This window comes from Canis lupus, chromosome 34, assembly GCF_003254725.2.
Source record: "Canis lupus dingo isolate Sandy chromosome 34, ASM325472v2, whole genome shotgun sequence".
Classification (NCBI taxonomy): domain Eukaryota; kingdom Metazoa; phylum Chordata; class Mammalia; order Carnivora; family Canidae; genus Canis; species Canis lupus.
Genome location: NC_064276.1, coordinates 34,540,342 through 34,558,240, shown reverse-complemented (window position 1 = coordinate 34,558,240; position 17,899 = coordinate 34,540,342). Strand labels below are relative to the sequence as shown.

At 47.5% G+C, this 17,899-nt stretch overlaps 1 protein-coding gene across 2 annotated transcripts in view; it reads left to right on the top strand.

The window, feature by feature from the left end:
- Positions 1–17,899, top strand: part of LRRC31 (leucine rich repeat containing 31) — a 44,743-nt gene that overhangs the window by 23,101 nt on the left and 3,743 nt on the right. The window contains exons 4-10 of one of the 2 annotated variants that reach the window (XM_025425544.3): positions 1,692–1,835; positions 3,544–3,711; positions 7,017–7,184; positions 7,409–7,576; positions 8,510–8,677; positions 10,886–11,053; positions 15,417–15,584. In XM_025425544.3, coding sequence (XP_025281329.1) covers positions 1,692–1,835; positions 3,544–3,711; positions 7,017–7,184; positions 7,409–7,576; positions 8,510–8,677; positions 10,886–11,053; positions 15,417–15,584 — 1,152 coding nt within the window. Of the gene's footprint in view, positions 1–1,665; positions 1,836–3,543; positions 3,712–7,016; positions 7,185–7,408; positions 7,577–8,509; positions 8,678–10,885; positions 11,054–15,416; positions 15,585–17,899 lie in introns of both variants that reach the window. The other variant, XM_025425545.3, reaches the window with a different exon arrangement.

Below are 17,899 nucleotides of genomic sequence, written 5' to 3'. Positions count from 1 at the left end.
AGATAGAACACATGCAGTATTTGGAACAGACTTTTATTAAGCAATGATTCCTTGTTTACTTGAAGTTGAAATTTAATTGGACAGGCTGTTTTTGTTTTCCCTACATCTGGCAACCCTACCCAACATCAAATTACGTCTGTCGTGTCCAGTGCAGGATACAGATGGAAGGCCGGAGGGAAGAGGTAAAACGGTGGGTGGTGCTGCCTCTTACTGGCAGACTGTGGCAACACCAGCCACCCCTGCAAAGATGTGCACCCTGAAGGTGTTTCCTGAAAAATAGCCAGCCACCAGGACACCCTGGGAGGAGAGGTAGAGTTTTTATTACTCCCTAATATTTAAGTCGACATGGATTACTACTGAAATCCCCCTATTAGTTTTCTCTGGTTCTTAGTAGATTTCTTTTTTTAGCTGTGTGGTGCTGCCCTTTGTCAGGGTCAGGAGAGTATCACTGCACATTCGGGACTGACACTTTCATATTGAATTCCAGTATATTCTTTTTTTAAAATATTTTATTTATTTGAGGAAGAGAGACAGAGACAGAGACAGAAAGAGACAGAGACAGAGAGAGAGAGGACACAAGCGGAGGGAGAGGCAGAGGGAGAGGGAGAAGCCGACTCCCTGCTGAGCAGGGCCCCAGGGCCCCAGGGTCATGACCTGAGCCAAAGGCAGACCCTTAACCGCCGAGCCCCCTGGGTGCGCCCCCAGTTTATATGTTTTATATGTTTTAATTGTACATTTTCATCTCCAAAACCTCCTTGAAGTTACGGTCAGTACCTGCAGGTTCATCCTTCCTTACAAAACTGTGATGTGTCTTACATGTGTCTTCCGTGCCGGCCGGTGGAGTAGGAGGCGCACTGGCGCATAACAGGTGCTCAGCGCAAGTAAGGCTTCCCCTGCCCGGTGCCGCCGGCCGGTGGAGCGCTGCACCCAGAAGTCGGCGAGGGCCGCCGCGTGGTCCCCAACAGCAGGAAGGCCCAACGAGGCTTTCTTTTTTCTTTTTTTTAAAGATCTACTAATTTATTTAGTCATGATAGACATAGAGAGAGAGACAAAGACAGAGAGACAGAGAGAGCAGAGACACAGGCAGAGGGAGAAGCAGGCTCCATGCAGGGAGCCCCATGGAGGACTCCAGGATCACACCCTGGGCCAAAGGCAGGTGCCAAATCACTGAGCCCTCCAGGGATCCCCCCAATGAGGCCTTCTGAGCGCCTGCTCCAGCAGGGATGGAGACAGTCCCCTCCCGCACCCCTCTTCCTGGGCCTGTCAACGGAACAGGGCAGGGGACAGGCAGCTGTCACTGGCTCCCCGTGGCAGCTGGGGCTCCCTGTGGCAGCTGGGGCTCCCTGGCAGGGATCGCAGCGCCTGCCCTTCTTCCCCTGTTTGGTCAAATGCCTGCGATCCCCATGTCAGCAGGTGCCAGACGCGTCTGTGTGTCCGGCGGGGCGCTGGGCCTCGAGGCCGTGCTGCCCGGTGTCCCCCTCCGGCCGAGGCGGCCAGGCCACGAAGGCAGAGCCCCTGAGCTCCTCGGGTCCTCGGTGGGCAGAGGCCGGAGGCAGGACAGGGCACGTGCGGCCTCCAGGGCTGCTCCTTGCCCTTCTGGGTGACCTTGCAGAGGGTTAGCCGCCTCTGTCCTGCAGCCTTAGTGCGTCCCCCTGCCGTTCACAGCCTTTTCCTCCGCTCTCACCGCGCAGCTAAGCCTCTCACCCCAGACACCGCGTCGGGATCCAGGATGGAGAAGAGCGAGCACTTGCCGCCCCAGCTGGGCCCGACGGCCGTGGACCAGAGTCTCGATCTGAATAACCGCGGACTGACGCCCGGGGACGTGAGGGCAGTGGGTCTGTATGCAGTGGGTCTCTCCCTGGGGTGGAGATGAGCAGGCAAATCACACTCATTACCCGCCCGGCCTCGCAAGGTCTGCAGGGCGGCTCCAGAAGGCTCAGGGATAGCAGCTGGGCCACTAATATTTTTTAAAAATTAAAAAAAAAAAACAAAAACAAGTCAGCTGATCCTTCCTCAAGCTTCAAAGATTTGGGCTGAGTTTAGGAGGAAGGTTAATTTGTGGGTTCTTCCTGAGGACTTTGCCCCCCCATGTGGATTGCTCCTTACTCCCTGGAAAGCATCTGTCTTGCCTACGAGAGAAACTCATGCAACTCACCCCTAAAGCTGAGCCCCCACCCGGGAATGTAAAGGGGCGTCGTGCTCAGTTACCTGTGGCATGAAAGTGGAACTACCAGCAATTATCGCTCACGACTTTTGTACTCAAAAGCGTAACCAGCACTTGTCACACGTCAACAGGACTCAGGTTGTGAAGACCCCCCCTCCCCACACAACTACTGCCACCTTTCGTTTCCCTTTTTCTCAGATACCTTAAGTCTTTCATGAAGCTGGATGGGTCCACCAACGCAGAGTTATCAAAAGAACTGAATTGTGAGGGAGGGGCCCGTGACTATTTTAATTAAAATCCATGCCATTGTGTTTTGGGCAATTCTCCTAAGAGAAACGCTAACCATGCCTGTGTTTCCAGATGCCCGTGTGTCAGAATTACTAGCAGAACTTGTGGAAATGCAGGCATTTGTGTTCAACCCAAACCACCGACTTGGGGTCTCTGAGAGCGGGCCCCAGCGATCTTGGTGTTTTTTGTTTTTGTTTTTTTTCCTTTTCAGTGTGTTCAATAGACTTTTATGCTTCATAAAGGTAGGATTTTGGTGAACAAGTTGAAATTGAAGGCTAGTGAAAACCAAAAACCAAAACCAAATTTCACTCCTAAGCATGGCCTCAGAGTTTTGGGAGGTCTGGAGCTGCTACTTCTGACTGCTGCCCTTAACCTTCAGGACAGATATCTAAAAGCAAACAAGCCAAGATGCTTTACCCACTCTAGGTTGGCATTTCCACTCTTGAGTCTCGCTGCTTTAGGAGATAAAAATGGCCTTTGAGAATCTTTTTCACAGCCAGTAACTTCATTTTAATGAGCAGTGGCAGGTACTCAGAGAAGGTTCCAGTCAGGCTTCATGCCTGCCTAACCCTCCACATGTTGGTCTATTTAAATATAAGGGGCGCCTTTTAAGGTGGTGATACCCAGGTAATCACGATATAAAGAAAGGGTAACAGGTACCCTCAATCTCAGCAATCCTGGCCAACACAGCACTCCTCTGGCTCTCAGCCTGAGGATCCAATAGGATGAAGGGGTGAGGGACTTCAGAGTGTTTTGCAAAATAAAAGGACTAGACCACATATCACAGTGACAGCGGTAGTCACAGTAGAATTACCATTTCTGCTCCAATAAAGGAGCTCCTGTGAAATCTTATGAAGATACTGCTGCATTTTTAGAGTGCATTTATCTGGCAGAAATAGAAAATGTCCTAGGAAGTAGGAAATGTAAACATCATGGTCTCTCCAACTGCATGGCTGAGGGATCCCTGCTTTGCTGCAAGTCAACACGTCCACGCCTCCCTTCTCTCTTACAGGGCAATAGGCATTGGATCCTATTTACTACCAGTTGCACATTACATATGCAAATCCATATTTTCTTTTGTTCACCTCCAGTTGCCATGCTGCCTCTTCTCCCAGACTTGGAAACACTGGATATTTCCTGGAATGATTTTGTCGGCGGAACCCTCCGTTCAATCACCCAGCAAATGCATCTTGTCAGCAAGCTAAAAATCCTGAGGCTGGGAAGTTGCAGACTTACCACTGATGATGTTCGAGCCCTGGGTATGATGAATGCTTCCCTGGAAGCAGCTTTGAAGAGTCAAGGGCAAACTATCTGGGTCACACCCCCTCGGGTGCTCATGGATGAGAGCACATGGGTGATGGAAGGCCATGCTGAGCACTTGTATAACTTCTAAAAAGCTGGGTAGCCTGTACCTAGCACTGTGGTAAGCCCCAGGACAGAGAAGGGAACAGGGCTGGCCAGATGGACACCTGCTCTCATGGATTTTAAATGGAGATAATTCGGCAAATTTGCTTACTCTCGGTCTGTTGCTTGTCTATGAAATTGAGGAGTTGGGGTAGGTAATGATTATCTTCCAATTCTGAAACATTCTCTTCTAAATTTTTCTGCTCCCACTTAAAAAAAATTATGCAATGTTATTTTTTAAAAATTTTATTTAAATTCAATTAGTTAACATATAATGTATTATCAGGTTCAGAAGTAGAGGTCAGTGACTCATCAGTCTTATATAACACTCGGCGCTCATTACATCACATGCCCACATGCCCTCCTCAATGTCCCATCACCCAGTTACCCTGTGCCCCACCCCCCCAGCAACGCTCAGTTTGTTTCCTATGATTAAGGGCCTCTCATGTTTGTCTCCCTCTCTGATTGTGTCTTGTTTTATTTTTTCCTCTCTTCCCCTATGATCCTCTGCTTTGTTTCTTAAATTCCACATAGGAGTGAGATCATATAATTGTCTTTCTCTCTGATTGACTTATTTTGCTAAGTGTAATACCCTTTAAGTCCATCCATGTCATTGCAAATAGCAAGAGTTCTTTTTTATTGGATGGCTGAGTAGCATTCCACTGTGTATATATAGACCACATCTTCTTTACCCATTCATCTGTCAGTGGACATCTGGGCTCTTTCCATAGTTTGGCTATTGTGGACATTGCTGCTGTGAACGTTGGGGTGCAGGTGCCCCTGTGTCTTTGGGGTAAAAACTCGGTAGTGCAATTGCTGGGTCATAGGGTAGCCCAATTTTCAACTTTTTGAGGAACCTCCTCACTGTTTTCCAGAGTGGCTGCACCAGCTTGCATTCCCACCACCAGGGCAAGAGAGTTCCCCTTTCTCCTCATCCTCACTGACGTCATCATTTCCTGACTTGCACATTTTAGCCATTCTGACAGGTGTGAGGCAGTATCTTGTTGTGGTTTTCACTTGTGTTTCCCTGATGCCGTCCACTCTCATTTTAAAAAATGGATCAAAACAAGATTTTTACATTAAAAGCAATGCCTTAAATAGAACTAGAGCCTCAATTACGTTATATACCCAACATAGAATGACATAGAGCGTAGGATAAAACGTGTCATGCTACTAACCCAACTCTTTTATTACAATCCTTGCTGGTTTTGGATGCCATTCATATTTTTAACAATTCTTTTGGTCTGACGTGTCTTATTTCAGTGGCATGTTTTGAGCATTTACATCTCGGCAAAGATTTCTATAAAAACAACACCATTCATGTCAAATGTCTTCTCTCGGAACCCTCTGTAGAAAAATCAGGGTTAGTTGATGCCCCCAGCCCACCCTTCCTGTAGCGGAGAAACACCATGCATCTTGGAGCTGCCCAGGTCTTTGTTCAAAATTCTAACCCCCACTTCCAGCTAGCTTTGTGGCCATGGACAAATTATTTAACCTTCCTGAGCCTCAGCTCTCATCTCTGAAAAGGGTTTGATATCAACCTCAAAAAACTATGGTGAGGATTAAATAATTTCTGTGAAGCACTTACTACATGCCTGGCACATAGTATGTGCCCAACGGTGGATAGTTCCTCCTCTCTCTATTCCCTCATTCAGAATTAACGTGCAGTGGTTTTATGTGATCAGTTTAGCCCCACTGGTTAGCAGCTGGTTGTTGTGTAGTGGAGTTGCGAATTTAACTCACTGCTACTCAGGCATGAAAAGAAAATGTAGTCTGTTTACTTTCTAGGATTAATCTTTTTATTTTATTTTATTTTTTTATTTTATTTTTTTTTTAAGAGAGATCTTCTGTCCTTAGGAAATCAAGAATTGGGATTTCTGCCTTGGGACTTGTTCTAAACTTACCCGGTTCAGGAGAGGGTCTGCATCTTTGTTGCTTTGATATTTTGTAACCGGCTCCCTCTCCCAGAGTCCCTCTCCTCTCTGGAGGGGCTTCTGTATCTTCCCCCATCAGAAGGGATTTCCCTTAGCCTTGATGGCAGATGGGGTGCAGGGAGAGTAAATGGCTTAAGGAGAAGAGACCATAAATGAGGAGGCATTCCGACATTATTGTACCTGTTACAGTCGCTCAGTGTAGGATGATAGATGCAGGACCGCCCAGGACATGGACGCTGCAGACAGGGCTAATCGGCCACGTACTCTCTGTCTTTGACCCTGGGGAATGCTTCAGGGCTCTAGAAAGCCACCCCAATGGACCGGCAATGGCACACAAAATGCCACCCGTGCTGGGAGAACACGCATTTAAACATGTGGCTCCTGGGCTCTTGAAACCTGAGTCCACACAGTGAATAACCAGTGGTAATAAGTAATCCAGGCACAGAAGTGGACAGTGGAGAAGAGGCTTCAAGACACGGGGGACTTTCCAATACTCTTACTTGTCCAGTGTTGAGATTGACTCTGCACGTTGAGAAAGTGCATTTTCCATGCAGGTGCCTCTCTGCTCTGCCCAAGGTAGTGGAGGCCATTCCCAAAGGCTGATTTCCCCTGGTCGCTTCCCTGTCCCCTCCCAGCCTCCCAGGCGGGTGGGTTTCCGAAATGCCAAGCCCCCCCCATCCTCCTCTACCCCCCCAGGGCTGCACGCCTGCTACCAGCTGCCAGCCCCTTGTGCGGTGTGACCTGTTCTCTGCAGCGCTCTGTTCAGTTGCATGTGATACTCTTGATGTCAAAGTGAGCTTCACCCCTGTGGCAGCCGGCGCCCTGTCTGCCCCACCTCATCCCCTGGCCTAGCTTCCCCACGATGCTGGCCCCAGGCAAGGTGGAGGAGAGAAAGTTAGCTGGAATAGTACAAATATTTGCTACCACAGAAATAACTCCGTGAAACCTCCCTACTGACAGGTGGAGTTTTTGCTACAGTGATTTTCGCACATGGGTGTGGCTTCTGAATTTTGGAGGGACCAGAACTGCTGTGCCTGTAGATATAGAGGCTCACCCTGCTGGGAACAGGTAGCAGCTGGGTCCTTTTCTTTGCCTTGTTCCTCTGCCCCCAACCAGTCCCTGGCCCAGCCATTATTATCCCATGGTAATGGTTGTACTGATTTTGAAGTGGGTCCCCTGCTCTGTGGGTCAGCAGTCAACCCAGTCTTTGGGCTGTTTTGTAACAGGAGAAGCACTCGAGGCAATACCTGAACTGGAGGAGCTGAGCTTGTCCTGGAACAGTAGGGTGGGAGGAAACTTGCCTCTGATCCTCCAGAAGTTCCAAAAAGGGAGTAGAATACACACGCTTGAGCTTGTGGATTGTGACCTCACATCAGAAGATGGGACCTTTGTGGGTAAGTGGAATTTGGAAGAGTCCTTTCCAGAAAATTAATGTGAACAGGCCCCATGATGAGGCAGCCTGAGAGTCAACGTGGGTTGTGCTTTCTCTTACCCTGAGTTGGAAGAGTGGCTCACTGTACCCCCCAGGGTCACAGGAGGCTGCCCCCCTCTTGCCCTAACATTCACACCCTGCATTTTTACTGAGTTGCTCTTCTTGTTTGGATTCACCTCCCTCTAGGTGACTTGCTGCCCATGATGCAAAATCTCGAAGTACTTGATCTTTCCATTAACAGAAACATCGGTGCCAGTCTGAACAGTATTGCTCAGGGGTTAAGAAGTACCTCAAATCTGAAAGTACTGAAGTTGCATTCATGTGGATTATCACAAGACAGTGTCCGACTATTGGGTGAGTTAGCAACAACTGAGGTTTTTATATGCATGTGTCATTTTAGTTTATATTCAATTTATTTTATCTTATTTATTTACTCATGAGAGACACACAGGGAGAGGCAGAGACGTAGGCAGAGGGAGAAGCAGGCTCCCTGCAGGGAGCCTAATATGGGACTCGGTCCCAGGATCACAATCTGAGCCGAAGGCATATGCTCAACCACTGAGCCTCCCAGGCGTCCCTATATTTAATTTTTTAAGCTGTTAGAAAATTCAACAAAATATAAGATTATGGGCAATTTATATCTTCTTTGTCTTATTCTTCTCTAAATCTTTTATGGCAAGGGTATGCTTCCATGATTATAAAAATAACCTTTTAAAATGGCTGCCTCTGAAAAGGCCAGGCTATTTTGGGTTTGAGATAGACACTGGGCAAAAGAAAAGTTACTCGTGCTCCTAAAGCTCTCCATTTCCCCCTTGCTTTGGAAAATGTCAGCATTATTTTATGCTCAGTTAGTAGGAAGGACTTGGTACAGATAAAAGAATAGCATCAGTGGCATCTGTAGGGAGAACATGAAATGAAATTGTGTTTTCCCCTCCGACTTTCAGAGCCCATAATATCCTTCTCGCTGGCAGTGTGAGCGAGCCTAGGATTCTGTGAAATGCCAGTGCTCCAGGGTAGGAGGGGGAGCACCATCAGTTGCAGGGTCCTACCAAAGGCCTTGGCGCTCTGTGCAGATCAGAGTGTGCGGGGCGTGTGTTTGAAGCCACTGTCAAGTCCAAAGAGGGCCAGTTGGCAGGAAGTCTAAAGTTCTGCCTCCGTCTTGGCTTTTCTCAACCCAGTGTGCCTTCTCGATCTTCCTCCTACACACCTGCCCACTCCCCTGTTCCACGCCTGCCTCCCACCCTATAACCTGTCAGAATGACTCTCTACTACTGACTCTCTTCGTAGATGCTGCTTTTCGGTACTTGTGTGAACTGAAGAACTTAGACCTTTCCTGCAACAAGGAGCTGGGTGGAGGTTTTGAAGACTCCTCAGCTCAGCTGGCCGCGCTGGAGCATCTAGAAGTCCTGGATCTTCACCAGTGCTCGCTAACGGCCGCCGACGTGGCGTCTCTGAGTAAGTGTGAACCGCGGGGCCCAAGGAAGGGCTTTTGGAACCTCAGTAGAGGTTTGGAACTTGGCAAATCTGGGGTGTCCCCCTAAACTTGGTGTTTATGAAGTCCTCAAAGGCGTCAAGTCCTAAAAGCCCAGTGAATGCCCCAGTCTTGTATTCGGCACGACGAGGTGCCCCGTAACGCCGGGGAGTCTAAGCTCCTCCCGCGCGGGTCTGTAGACGATGGACGTGGCACTTGGCGGAGAAATTTTGAATATGTGTTTGTTGCTGTTTCGAAATGACTCTGTTTTATAGCCAAAAGTGAAGTCAAGCCCCTGAGATACAAATGAAATCACAGAAGAATTTGGGGGGGTGCCTGGGGGGTCCATTATGACCTCAGGTGCCTACACTTGCTTTGCACAGTCGGCACAATCCTGCAATTAAGGCACGTGCTAGAGAAATGCCGTTGCCCACAACGAACAGCACACGCACAGCCTGGGGCCGAGGGCTTTATCCCTTCTGTGGCCACAATGAACCTTCAAAATGCCTCCCGAATCTGACCCCAGGTCACCCTCTAGACCTCTGCTACCCTGGTCTGGGCCACTGTCATCTCATGCCCAGATTGTCGCAAGTCCAAACGGTCTCCCTGTTCCCTCTCTGCCCTTCCGACCTCATTCGCTAGCCCTTCCCCCCTCGACATCACCCCGGCCCTTGTCTGTGCTGACCTTCTGTCCCTGGGGCCTTCGTCCCTGCTCCCTCTCCGGATCATGGGCCCCACTGAAGGAACACCTCCAGGTCTCTCCTTTGGTCAGGTACAGGGGCTGGCACCCAGCCGGCACCCAGGAAATGCTTGCTGAATATGATTGGATGCATCAATCAATGAGTTAAGAACAGGAGTAAAGGAATTTTTTAGTTGTTTTTAGTACCATTTGGGAAGGAGAACAATAAAATAGGTTCTTAGGTCTAACATCTGTATGTTAGACCTGCTAAATGACATTTTAGGCTCCCAACTATTTGAAAACTGAGAATAGTTCAGCCTTTTTTTGTTAACGATTTTATTTATTTATTTGACGAATTATTTATTTATTTGTTTATTTATTTATTTACTTACTTACTAGCACAGCAGGGGGAGCAGCAGGCTCCCTACTCAGCAGGGAGCCCCATGTGGGACTCGATCCCAGGACCCTGGGATCTCACCCTGAGCCAAAGGCAGACGCTCAACCACTGAGCCACCCAGGCGCCCCTAGCCAACAGCTTTTGATTAATCATCTAATGGTACGAGGCACTGTGCCACCGGCTAAGGGAAAGTCACCGTCAGGAGCCCCAGCCTGGTAGGGCGGACATAAACCAACCGCATGGTGAAGAGCAGAGTGCTAGGGGGGCTGCAAGGGGAAGAAGCGGTTACCTCCGCTGGGATCCCACCTGCCTGCCTTTCTTGCCTTCCCATCCTCCTTCCCCCGCCTTCCACAAATGTCCATGCCTCCCGTGGCCTAGATTCTGCTGCACACTCTGGGCAGGAAGCGGGCCTCACACACAGAGCTCACCTCTGCTAGGGTGATCTGATAGTGGCCGAGGGGTGATGTGGCTCGGGGGGCCCTGGAAGGCTCTGAGGACTTGAGCCAGCCCCACAGAGACCCCAGCATTTCCCACACCGGAAGGAGCCAGGGCAAAGGCCTGCAGGCAGGAAAGGTAGCAGGAAGACGGGGAGGCAGGGGTGGCTCCTGGCCCCGCAGGGCCCTCAGGCCACCACGCCAGCACTGTCACCGACAGCCATCGGTCCTGACTGCCTGACTTCACTGCCTCCCTCATACTCAGTACTTTATTCAGAGAAAAGAATGATGGTATCGAGCACTAATTGAGCAGCTAATGTGTGTCAGGCAATGTACCAAGTACCTTCCATATACCAGGACATTTGACCTTCCCAATGACCCTGCGAAGTACTGTTATTATTGTTGTTATTACGATAACTGAGGTTGAGAGAAGTGAAGTCACTTTCCTGAAATCCCACAGTTCTTTAGCAGCAGAGGCAGGACGAGAACCCGGTTCTGCATCCAAGGCCTTTGCTCCTAATGTCTAGCTTGGAGAGAGGCTTGGAAGCAGCCCAAGCGTAGCTGGTGTGTGTGTGTGTGTGTGTGTGTGTGTGTGTGTGTGTGTGTGTAAGGTTGTGCAAGGGAGGGGATTGTGGGACCCACATAATCAGCCTCAAACGTGTCACTGCTGACATTTTAACAGCCCAGGTAATCCCTTTACTGTCGAGACTTCAAGAGTTGGATTTATCTGCCAACAGAAAGATGGGCAGCTCTTCTGAAAACCTACTCAGCCGACTCCGATTCTTGCCGGCCCTGAGGTCCTTACTGGTCAACGGTTGTGCTTTGGAGAGCGAGACCTTCACCGCCCTGGGTAAGAGAATTCGCCAGGCCCCCGCAGGCACGTACAGCAACACGTGAGAACACATACTCCCTACACAGGAATTTCATCCCTACACTCAGCCACAGGCAAAACCATGAAGCACCAATTTGTCTGCTTTTCAGGAAATGTGCTCTCTTAAAAGTGGCCTTCTGAAGGCCAGATGAATGATTCTGGCATTTGCGAATTGAACATTAAAAATCCAAAGTGCATGCAGCCAACTCTGGAGGTCCAGGTTTCTCCAGGTGCCAGCACAAACCGGGCTGCCGGGAGTCTGCGGGGAAACTGAGGCAATCACTAGTGTGCGAGCCTAGCTGACTGCCCAGCACCTACTTTCTGGCAGGATTCGTTGTCCTGTCTAGGACTCTGGACCTGCTTGAGGTCACGGATGCAGTCTGGCCTTGGTCAAGGGGCTACAGAATCTGGAATGTCTGTCTCTTCGGGGGCAAGAACATCATCTGCAAGGAGAGGGAGATGTTTTGAGGCACAGGACTTTGCGTTATTTTACAGAATTCACCACCCAGGTGGAGAGCATTGTGGGGGGGGAGGGGGTCCCAGGACAACCTTTCAGTTCAGAGATTCCCTAGGAAGACTCACAGCTCTCAGCGTATCACTGTACTACTCACTGCTGCGATTTCTTACAACCAAAGGATACAAAGCAAAATCAGCCAAGGGAACGGTGAGTGGCGCGAAGTGTAGAGGAAGCCAGCTACAAGCTTCCAAGAGGCCTCCACCAGTGGAGTCACGCAGGACACCCTTCACTGTCCCGGCGACTTCTGGCAACACGTGGGAAATGATGCCTTCCAGAGAAGCTCCCCTGAGCCTTCCGTCTGGGGCTTTTGTTGGGGACACGTGCCGTCACAGGTCATGTTTCCCGGCCCAGAAGGAAAGCAGGTGTGCAGCGTAAGCCATATAACGGGTAGACACACAGTTTAGGCTCAGCAAGCCACTCGTACTAGGTAAGGAATGGTTGCAACACGTCTAAACCCCAAATTCCCAGGTACCAACCAACCTTGCAAGGAAACCTTTTGGGGGTTGCAGCCTCCGGCCTGGCTGGTCAACTCTGTTTTTAGGCACACACGCAGGCCAGCAGGCTTGCATCCTGGTGCTCCCTGGATGAGGATGAAAACAGAGTGCTCCTCTCTAATGCTCGGGTGTTATATGCCAGCTGACACTTCATGAAAAATGAATTGTTTTATGGGCTATGACTCATGAAATAAATATGTCCTATCAATAAAGTAAGCTAGTTATTAATATCTGTTAACAGAAATGAATGCATATAATTCTCTTCGACTTCCAAAAACTCTGTAGTTAGGGCACACTCGTCCCCCTTTTGGCCCAAGTACTTTGTTCAGCCGCACAGACTTGGTCCCTGCTGTGAACTACGCCCACCCCTCTCACAGCATTGCTCGTCTTGTCCCCACATCTGGATGGGGAAAAGCTGCAAGATATGTACCTTTCAGATCTGGAGTTCTTCACCTGGGTCAGAGGGTCCGTGGGGGGCTGCGCCTGGGGGAGGGGGCTGTGAACTCCCCAAAGTCGACTGTGGTTACTTTGCGGGGGACGCGGGTGGTACATTCTCTGGCTCCACAGCACCTGCTGTCAGATTGCCTAAAACTCCAGTCCTGGCTCGGCTCTTGTGACCTGAGATACTTAACATCTCTGTCTGTAAAATGTAAAATGGAATAGTAATAGATACTTCGTGGGGTTGTAATAATTAAATGTGCTGACACCTGTAAAGTTCTTGGAAAGGTGCCTGGCACATAGTAAATGCTCAGTGAACATTAGTTGTTAATATTAACTATGGGGAGAGAATCTATCCATTTCATTTACAAAGTAAATTGGATCTTATCACTACCCAGTTTAAAAAGACACCATGGCAGCCCATAGCATCCCTCGTAAAATCCATATTTCTCCAGGGGGCCTAAAAGGCCTCAGGTGATGTGGCCCCAGGACCTCTCGGCCACTCTCCCCCTTGCTCCCTGAACCAGTCTCAGCTGGTTTCTTTTGGTTCCTTCCCCTCTCTGAGCTCTCCCTCCTCTCCAGGCCTTCCTGTTCTCTGGATGGAATGTCTCCCACCCCTGCCTACCTCCTGTTCCTTCCTAGGAGGCTCTGACTTCAGGTCTCAGTGTAAATGCTCCCTGTTAAGACAGCCTCTCTGATCTAAATTTTTTTTTTAAGATTTTATTTATTTGTTAATGAGAGGTACAGAGAGAGAGAGAGGCAGAGACACAGGCAGAGGGAGAAGCAGGCTCCATGCAGGGAGCCTGATGTGGGACTCGATCCTGGTCTCCAGGATCAGGCCTTGGGCTGAAGGCAGCGCTAAACTGCTGAGCCACTCGGGCTGCCCGCCTCTCTGATCTAAATTAGGATCCCCTGTATCTTTTTTTATAGCCTTTATTAGAATTTGTAAGAATGTATTTATTTGTGTGTTTTTTCTCAATGTATCTATTTCCCCCATTTTATAAACCTCCTGGAAGGCAAGGCTTGTATGTATCTTCACTGCACAGCCTTAACCACATTTTAGGTATTTCTGCATATTAGTTAAGCAAGTAAACAAACTTTTCAAAGGAGTCTGTAATCCCCAAAATGATTAGGTAAACCCAAACACACACACACACACACACACACACACACACGATACATTCCACTGCTCAGGATAATGTCCATTTAGGGAAGTTCTACAAAAAAATAAATTTAGAGACAACATGATGCCTCTAGTTGGAAGAAGCTGGATATATATTTTTTGAAGATTTTATTTATTTATTCATGAGAGAGACAGAGAGGCAGAGACATAGGCAGAGGGAGAAGCAGGCTCCATGCAGGGAGCCCCATGTGGGACTCGATCCCAGGACCCCGGGATCACGCCCTGAGCCGAAGGCGGATGCTTGACCCCTGAGCCACTCAGGAGCCCCTCAAAGCTGGATATTTTTTAAAGAAATTTTTGTTTTTAATTTTGTGTCTTCTGCGATCAGAAGATAGAGCTCTTCCCAATTACTGCTGCATAATGAATCATCATCAAGTAGGTATTACATTAAATTATATCATCTGAAATAAACCTATCATTCAATTTGAATTAAGAAGTAAATCAAGTAGGGACGCCTGGGTGGCTCAGTCAGTTAAGCGTCTGACTTGATTTTGGCTCAGGTCATGATCTCAGGGTCATGCGATTGAGCCCTGTGTCGGCTCCCTGCTGGGCCTGAGCCTGATTAGGATGCGCCCTCACCCTCTGCCCCGCCCTCCTTACATGCCTGTACTCTCACTCTCAAAAACAAACAAACAAAAAGAAGTAAATCAAGTAAACATAGATTTCTCCACATCACTTTTAGAAGAAAAATTCCATTTCTTATTCATAAGTCTCTGTACCATGCAGGTCGGAGGCATTTTTTCTTTTTAAGATTTTATATATTTATTCATGAGAGACACAGAGAGAGAGAGGCAGAGAGGGACTCGATCCCAGGACCCCGGGATCATGACCTGAGCAGATGCTCAACCACTGAGCTCCCCAGGTGCCCTGAGATCCCCTTATTAGATACTATAAACGGATATATATTTGCCCCTTCTAAAGAATAACACCTGTTCTTCTTTAGAAATCAGAGTGGAATTAAAGCATAATTAACTATATCTAGGGAATAAGCTGTTTGGGTTAATTTCAACATTGGGATAACTGAGAATTAAGTAGAACCTCTTTCAATCTCCTTTTAATTTTTTTTTAAATTTTTATTTATTTGTGATAGTCACAGAGAGAGAGAGAGAGAATGAGGCAGAGACACAGGCAGAGGGAGAAGCAGGCTCCATGCACCGGGAGCCCGACGTGGGATTCGATCCCGGGTCTCCAGGATCGCGCCCTGGGCCAAAGGCAGGCGCCAAACTGCTGCGCCACCCAGGGATCCCTCAATCTCCTTTTAAAATCTCTCCAGAATTCACTAGTTCCCGCCTTGTCTCTGTAGCTGCAGGGAGGGAGGCGCAGACACGCTTTGGTATTTCAGTCCTGAGCAGGTTTGGCCCTCGGCGCTGAGCTTCAGCCACGACCTACCCGGGAATATGTAAAACCAGGACACGTTCTGGAAATCTCCACCAACTGTCCAAATCCTTTGCCTCTTCCTCCTCTTCGATGGGAACCAAAGGAGAAAAATCCCAGCTGGTTGTGAATTCCACTTAATCGAGTTTTACTTTTCTAAAGTTTCCAACATTTCTGCCCAATAAAAATAGACAACTTAGGTTGTGGTCATGAATTTCAGGCAAAAGAAAACGGTCTCCGCAGCTTCCTTATCTCAGTTACAGTCCTCTGCTGCCCCAGGTTCCTCAGTTCCAAAGAGGGAAGCCTAAGTGATCGCTGTTCTGTTATCAATTTTAGCCGAAGCCTCCACCTACCTGCCTGCTCTGGAAATGGTCGACCTTTCTTGGAATAAATGTGTTGGTGGCAACCTGAAGCTGCTTCTGGAAATGCTGAAGTTCCTGGCGGCCCTTCGAGTGCTGAGACTGAGCAGCTGTGCCCTGGTGACGGAGGACGTGGCCCTCCTGGGTTTGTACCTACTGGTCCCCGCGCAGTCCGGTGGGCACGGGAGCCCGATGAGGGAGGTGGGAGCGCAGCAAGGCCTCCGGCGGAGCCCTCTGCACACCTTCCCTTCTCTCTGCTTAGGAGAGATAAGGGTGAAAATGCATAAGGGCGGTTCCAGAGCCAGGAAGACAGGGGCGGGGGGGGGGGGGGGCCTTCCACAGAGGGAGCGATGGGCATAGACACCGCAGTGGGTCATCTCAACGTCAGCGCCTCACCTTCCCCACACAGGACAGTCTTGTGTCCTGTGCAGCTCCAGGACAGCTCCGGGACACTCAGACTTCAGTAACCTAGCATCTCCCTTCACAAAGTTTGCCCTGTCCACGTGGCACCCACACTCTTACTTTTTTCTTTTTATATTGACTCTTAAATGCTTTTATTTAAACAGGAGACTGACCATCACCATCACTGAAATATGGGTATCACTTCTCATAGACAGATGTTATTAGACTGTTGCCAGCTGAAGGCTTAGAATAGAGGTTCATTCTCTCTTTATTAGAAAAAGGGGAAGAGAAGGGTTTAAAGACATGCTACCATCAATCTGACCCTTTCTCCATGTCAATTTAGAAAGATGGAAAGAGATTTGAATAAGGAATAGCTTTTGCACTGCAGGATTCCAGAGGATATAATACGTTTCCTAAAAATCCCCTAAAATCACCCCTGTATTGTCCACTTCCCATTGGAAACGGGGAATTGGAGAATACATCTGTGTCTTTCATCTACCCTTGTACCCACATCTGAGCACTCTGCAGACATCAGCCACCAGATCTCCAAAGCAATGAGCACCCCTCCAAAAAATTTTTAGTGACTGACAAGTACTATTACTATGTGCAGTTGCTACTGCCACTTTTATATTGCTTGGATTATTTTAACAAATGTTCTTTAAGAATTTCCTAATCACTGTAGCTTATTTTTTTCTTTTATAAATAACAGCACTTTCTCAGAGTAAACTATAAAAGTATTTCCATAGCCTACGATCTTATTACCCAGATTTTAAAAATATGTAATAAGTATAAAATAGTGAAATAATTAGGATACTCACATGATTAGAAAATTCAAACAGCACAGGAAAGTTAAAATTATGTCTGGGATTTCCTTTAAAATACAGTAATATGATCATCTCAAAAATCATATAACATCTCAGGACATGCAGAAAAAAACATTTGACAAGATTCAATATTCAGTCATCATAAAACTCTCAACAAAATGTGATTAGAGGTAACACACCTCAACGTGATAAAAGTCATATATGTCAAACCTACAACTAATATGATCCTCAGTGGTGAAAAACGGAGACCTTTTCCTCTAAGCTCAGGAACAAGAGAAAGATGTTTACTTTTGCTACTTTGATTCAACATAGAAGTCTTAGCCACAGCAGTCAGACAAGAAAAAGAAATAAAAGGCATCCAAATTGGTAAGGAAGAAGTAAAACTTTCACTATTTGCAGATGACCTAATATTATATCTAGAAAACCCTGAAGATGCCACCAAAAACTATTAGAACTGATGAATTCAGGAAAGCTGCAGGATACAAAAACAATATACAGAATTCTGTTGCATTCCTATACACTATACACTAATAATAAAACAGCAGAAAGAGAAATTTAAGAAAATAATCCCATTTACAATTGCACCGGAAATAATAAAATACCTAGGAATAAACTTACCCAAGGATGTGAGAGACCCATACTCTGAAACTACAGGACACTGATGAAAGAAATTGAAAACAAATGGAAAGATAGTCCATGCTCACGGGCTGGGAGAACAAATATTGTTAAAATGTCTGTACTACCCAAAGCAATCTACAGATTTAAATACAATCCCTATGAAAACACCAACAGCATTTTTCACAGAACTAGAACAAATAATCCTAAAATTTGTATGGAACCATGGAAGATCCTGAATAGCCAAACAATCATGAAAAAGAACAAAAGAAGAAGTATCACAATCCCCAATTTCAAGATATACTACAAAGTTGTAGTTATCTAAACAGTATGACACTGGCACAAAAATAGACATGTAGATCAACAGAACAGAGCAAGGAAGGACCCAAGGGGAAAAAAAATCTATGCTCATATGAGCAACTAATCTTGACAAAGGAGGCAAGAAAAAACAATGGGAAAAAGTCTCTTCAATGACTGGTGCTGGGAAAACTGAACCCACTTTCTTACACCACACACAAAAATTTTAAATGGATTAGAGTCCTAAATGTGAGACCTGAAACCATAAAACTCTTGGAAGAAAACATAGGCAGTGATCTCTCTGACATCAGCCTTAGCAACA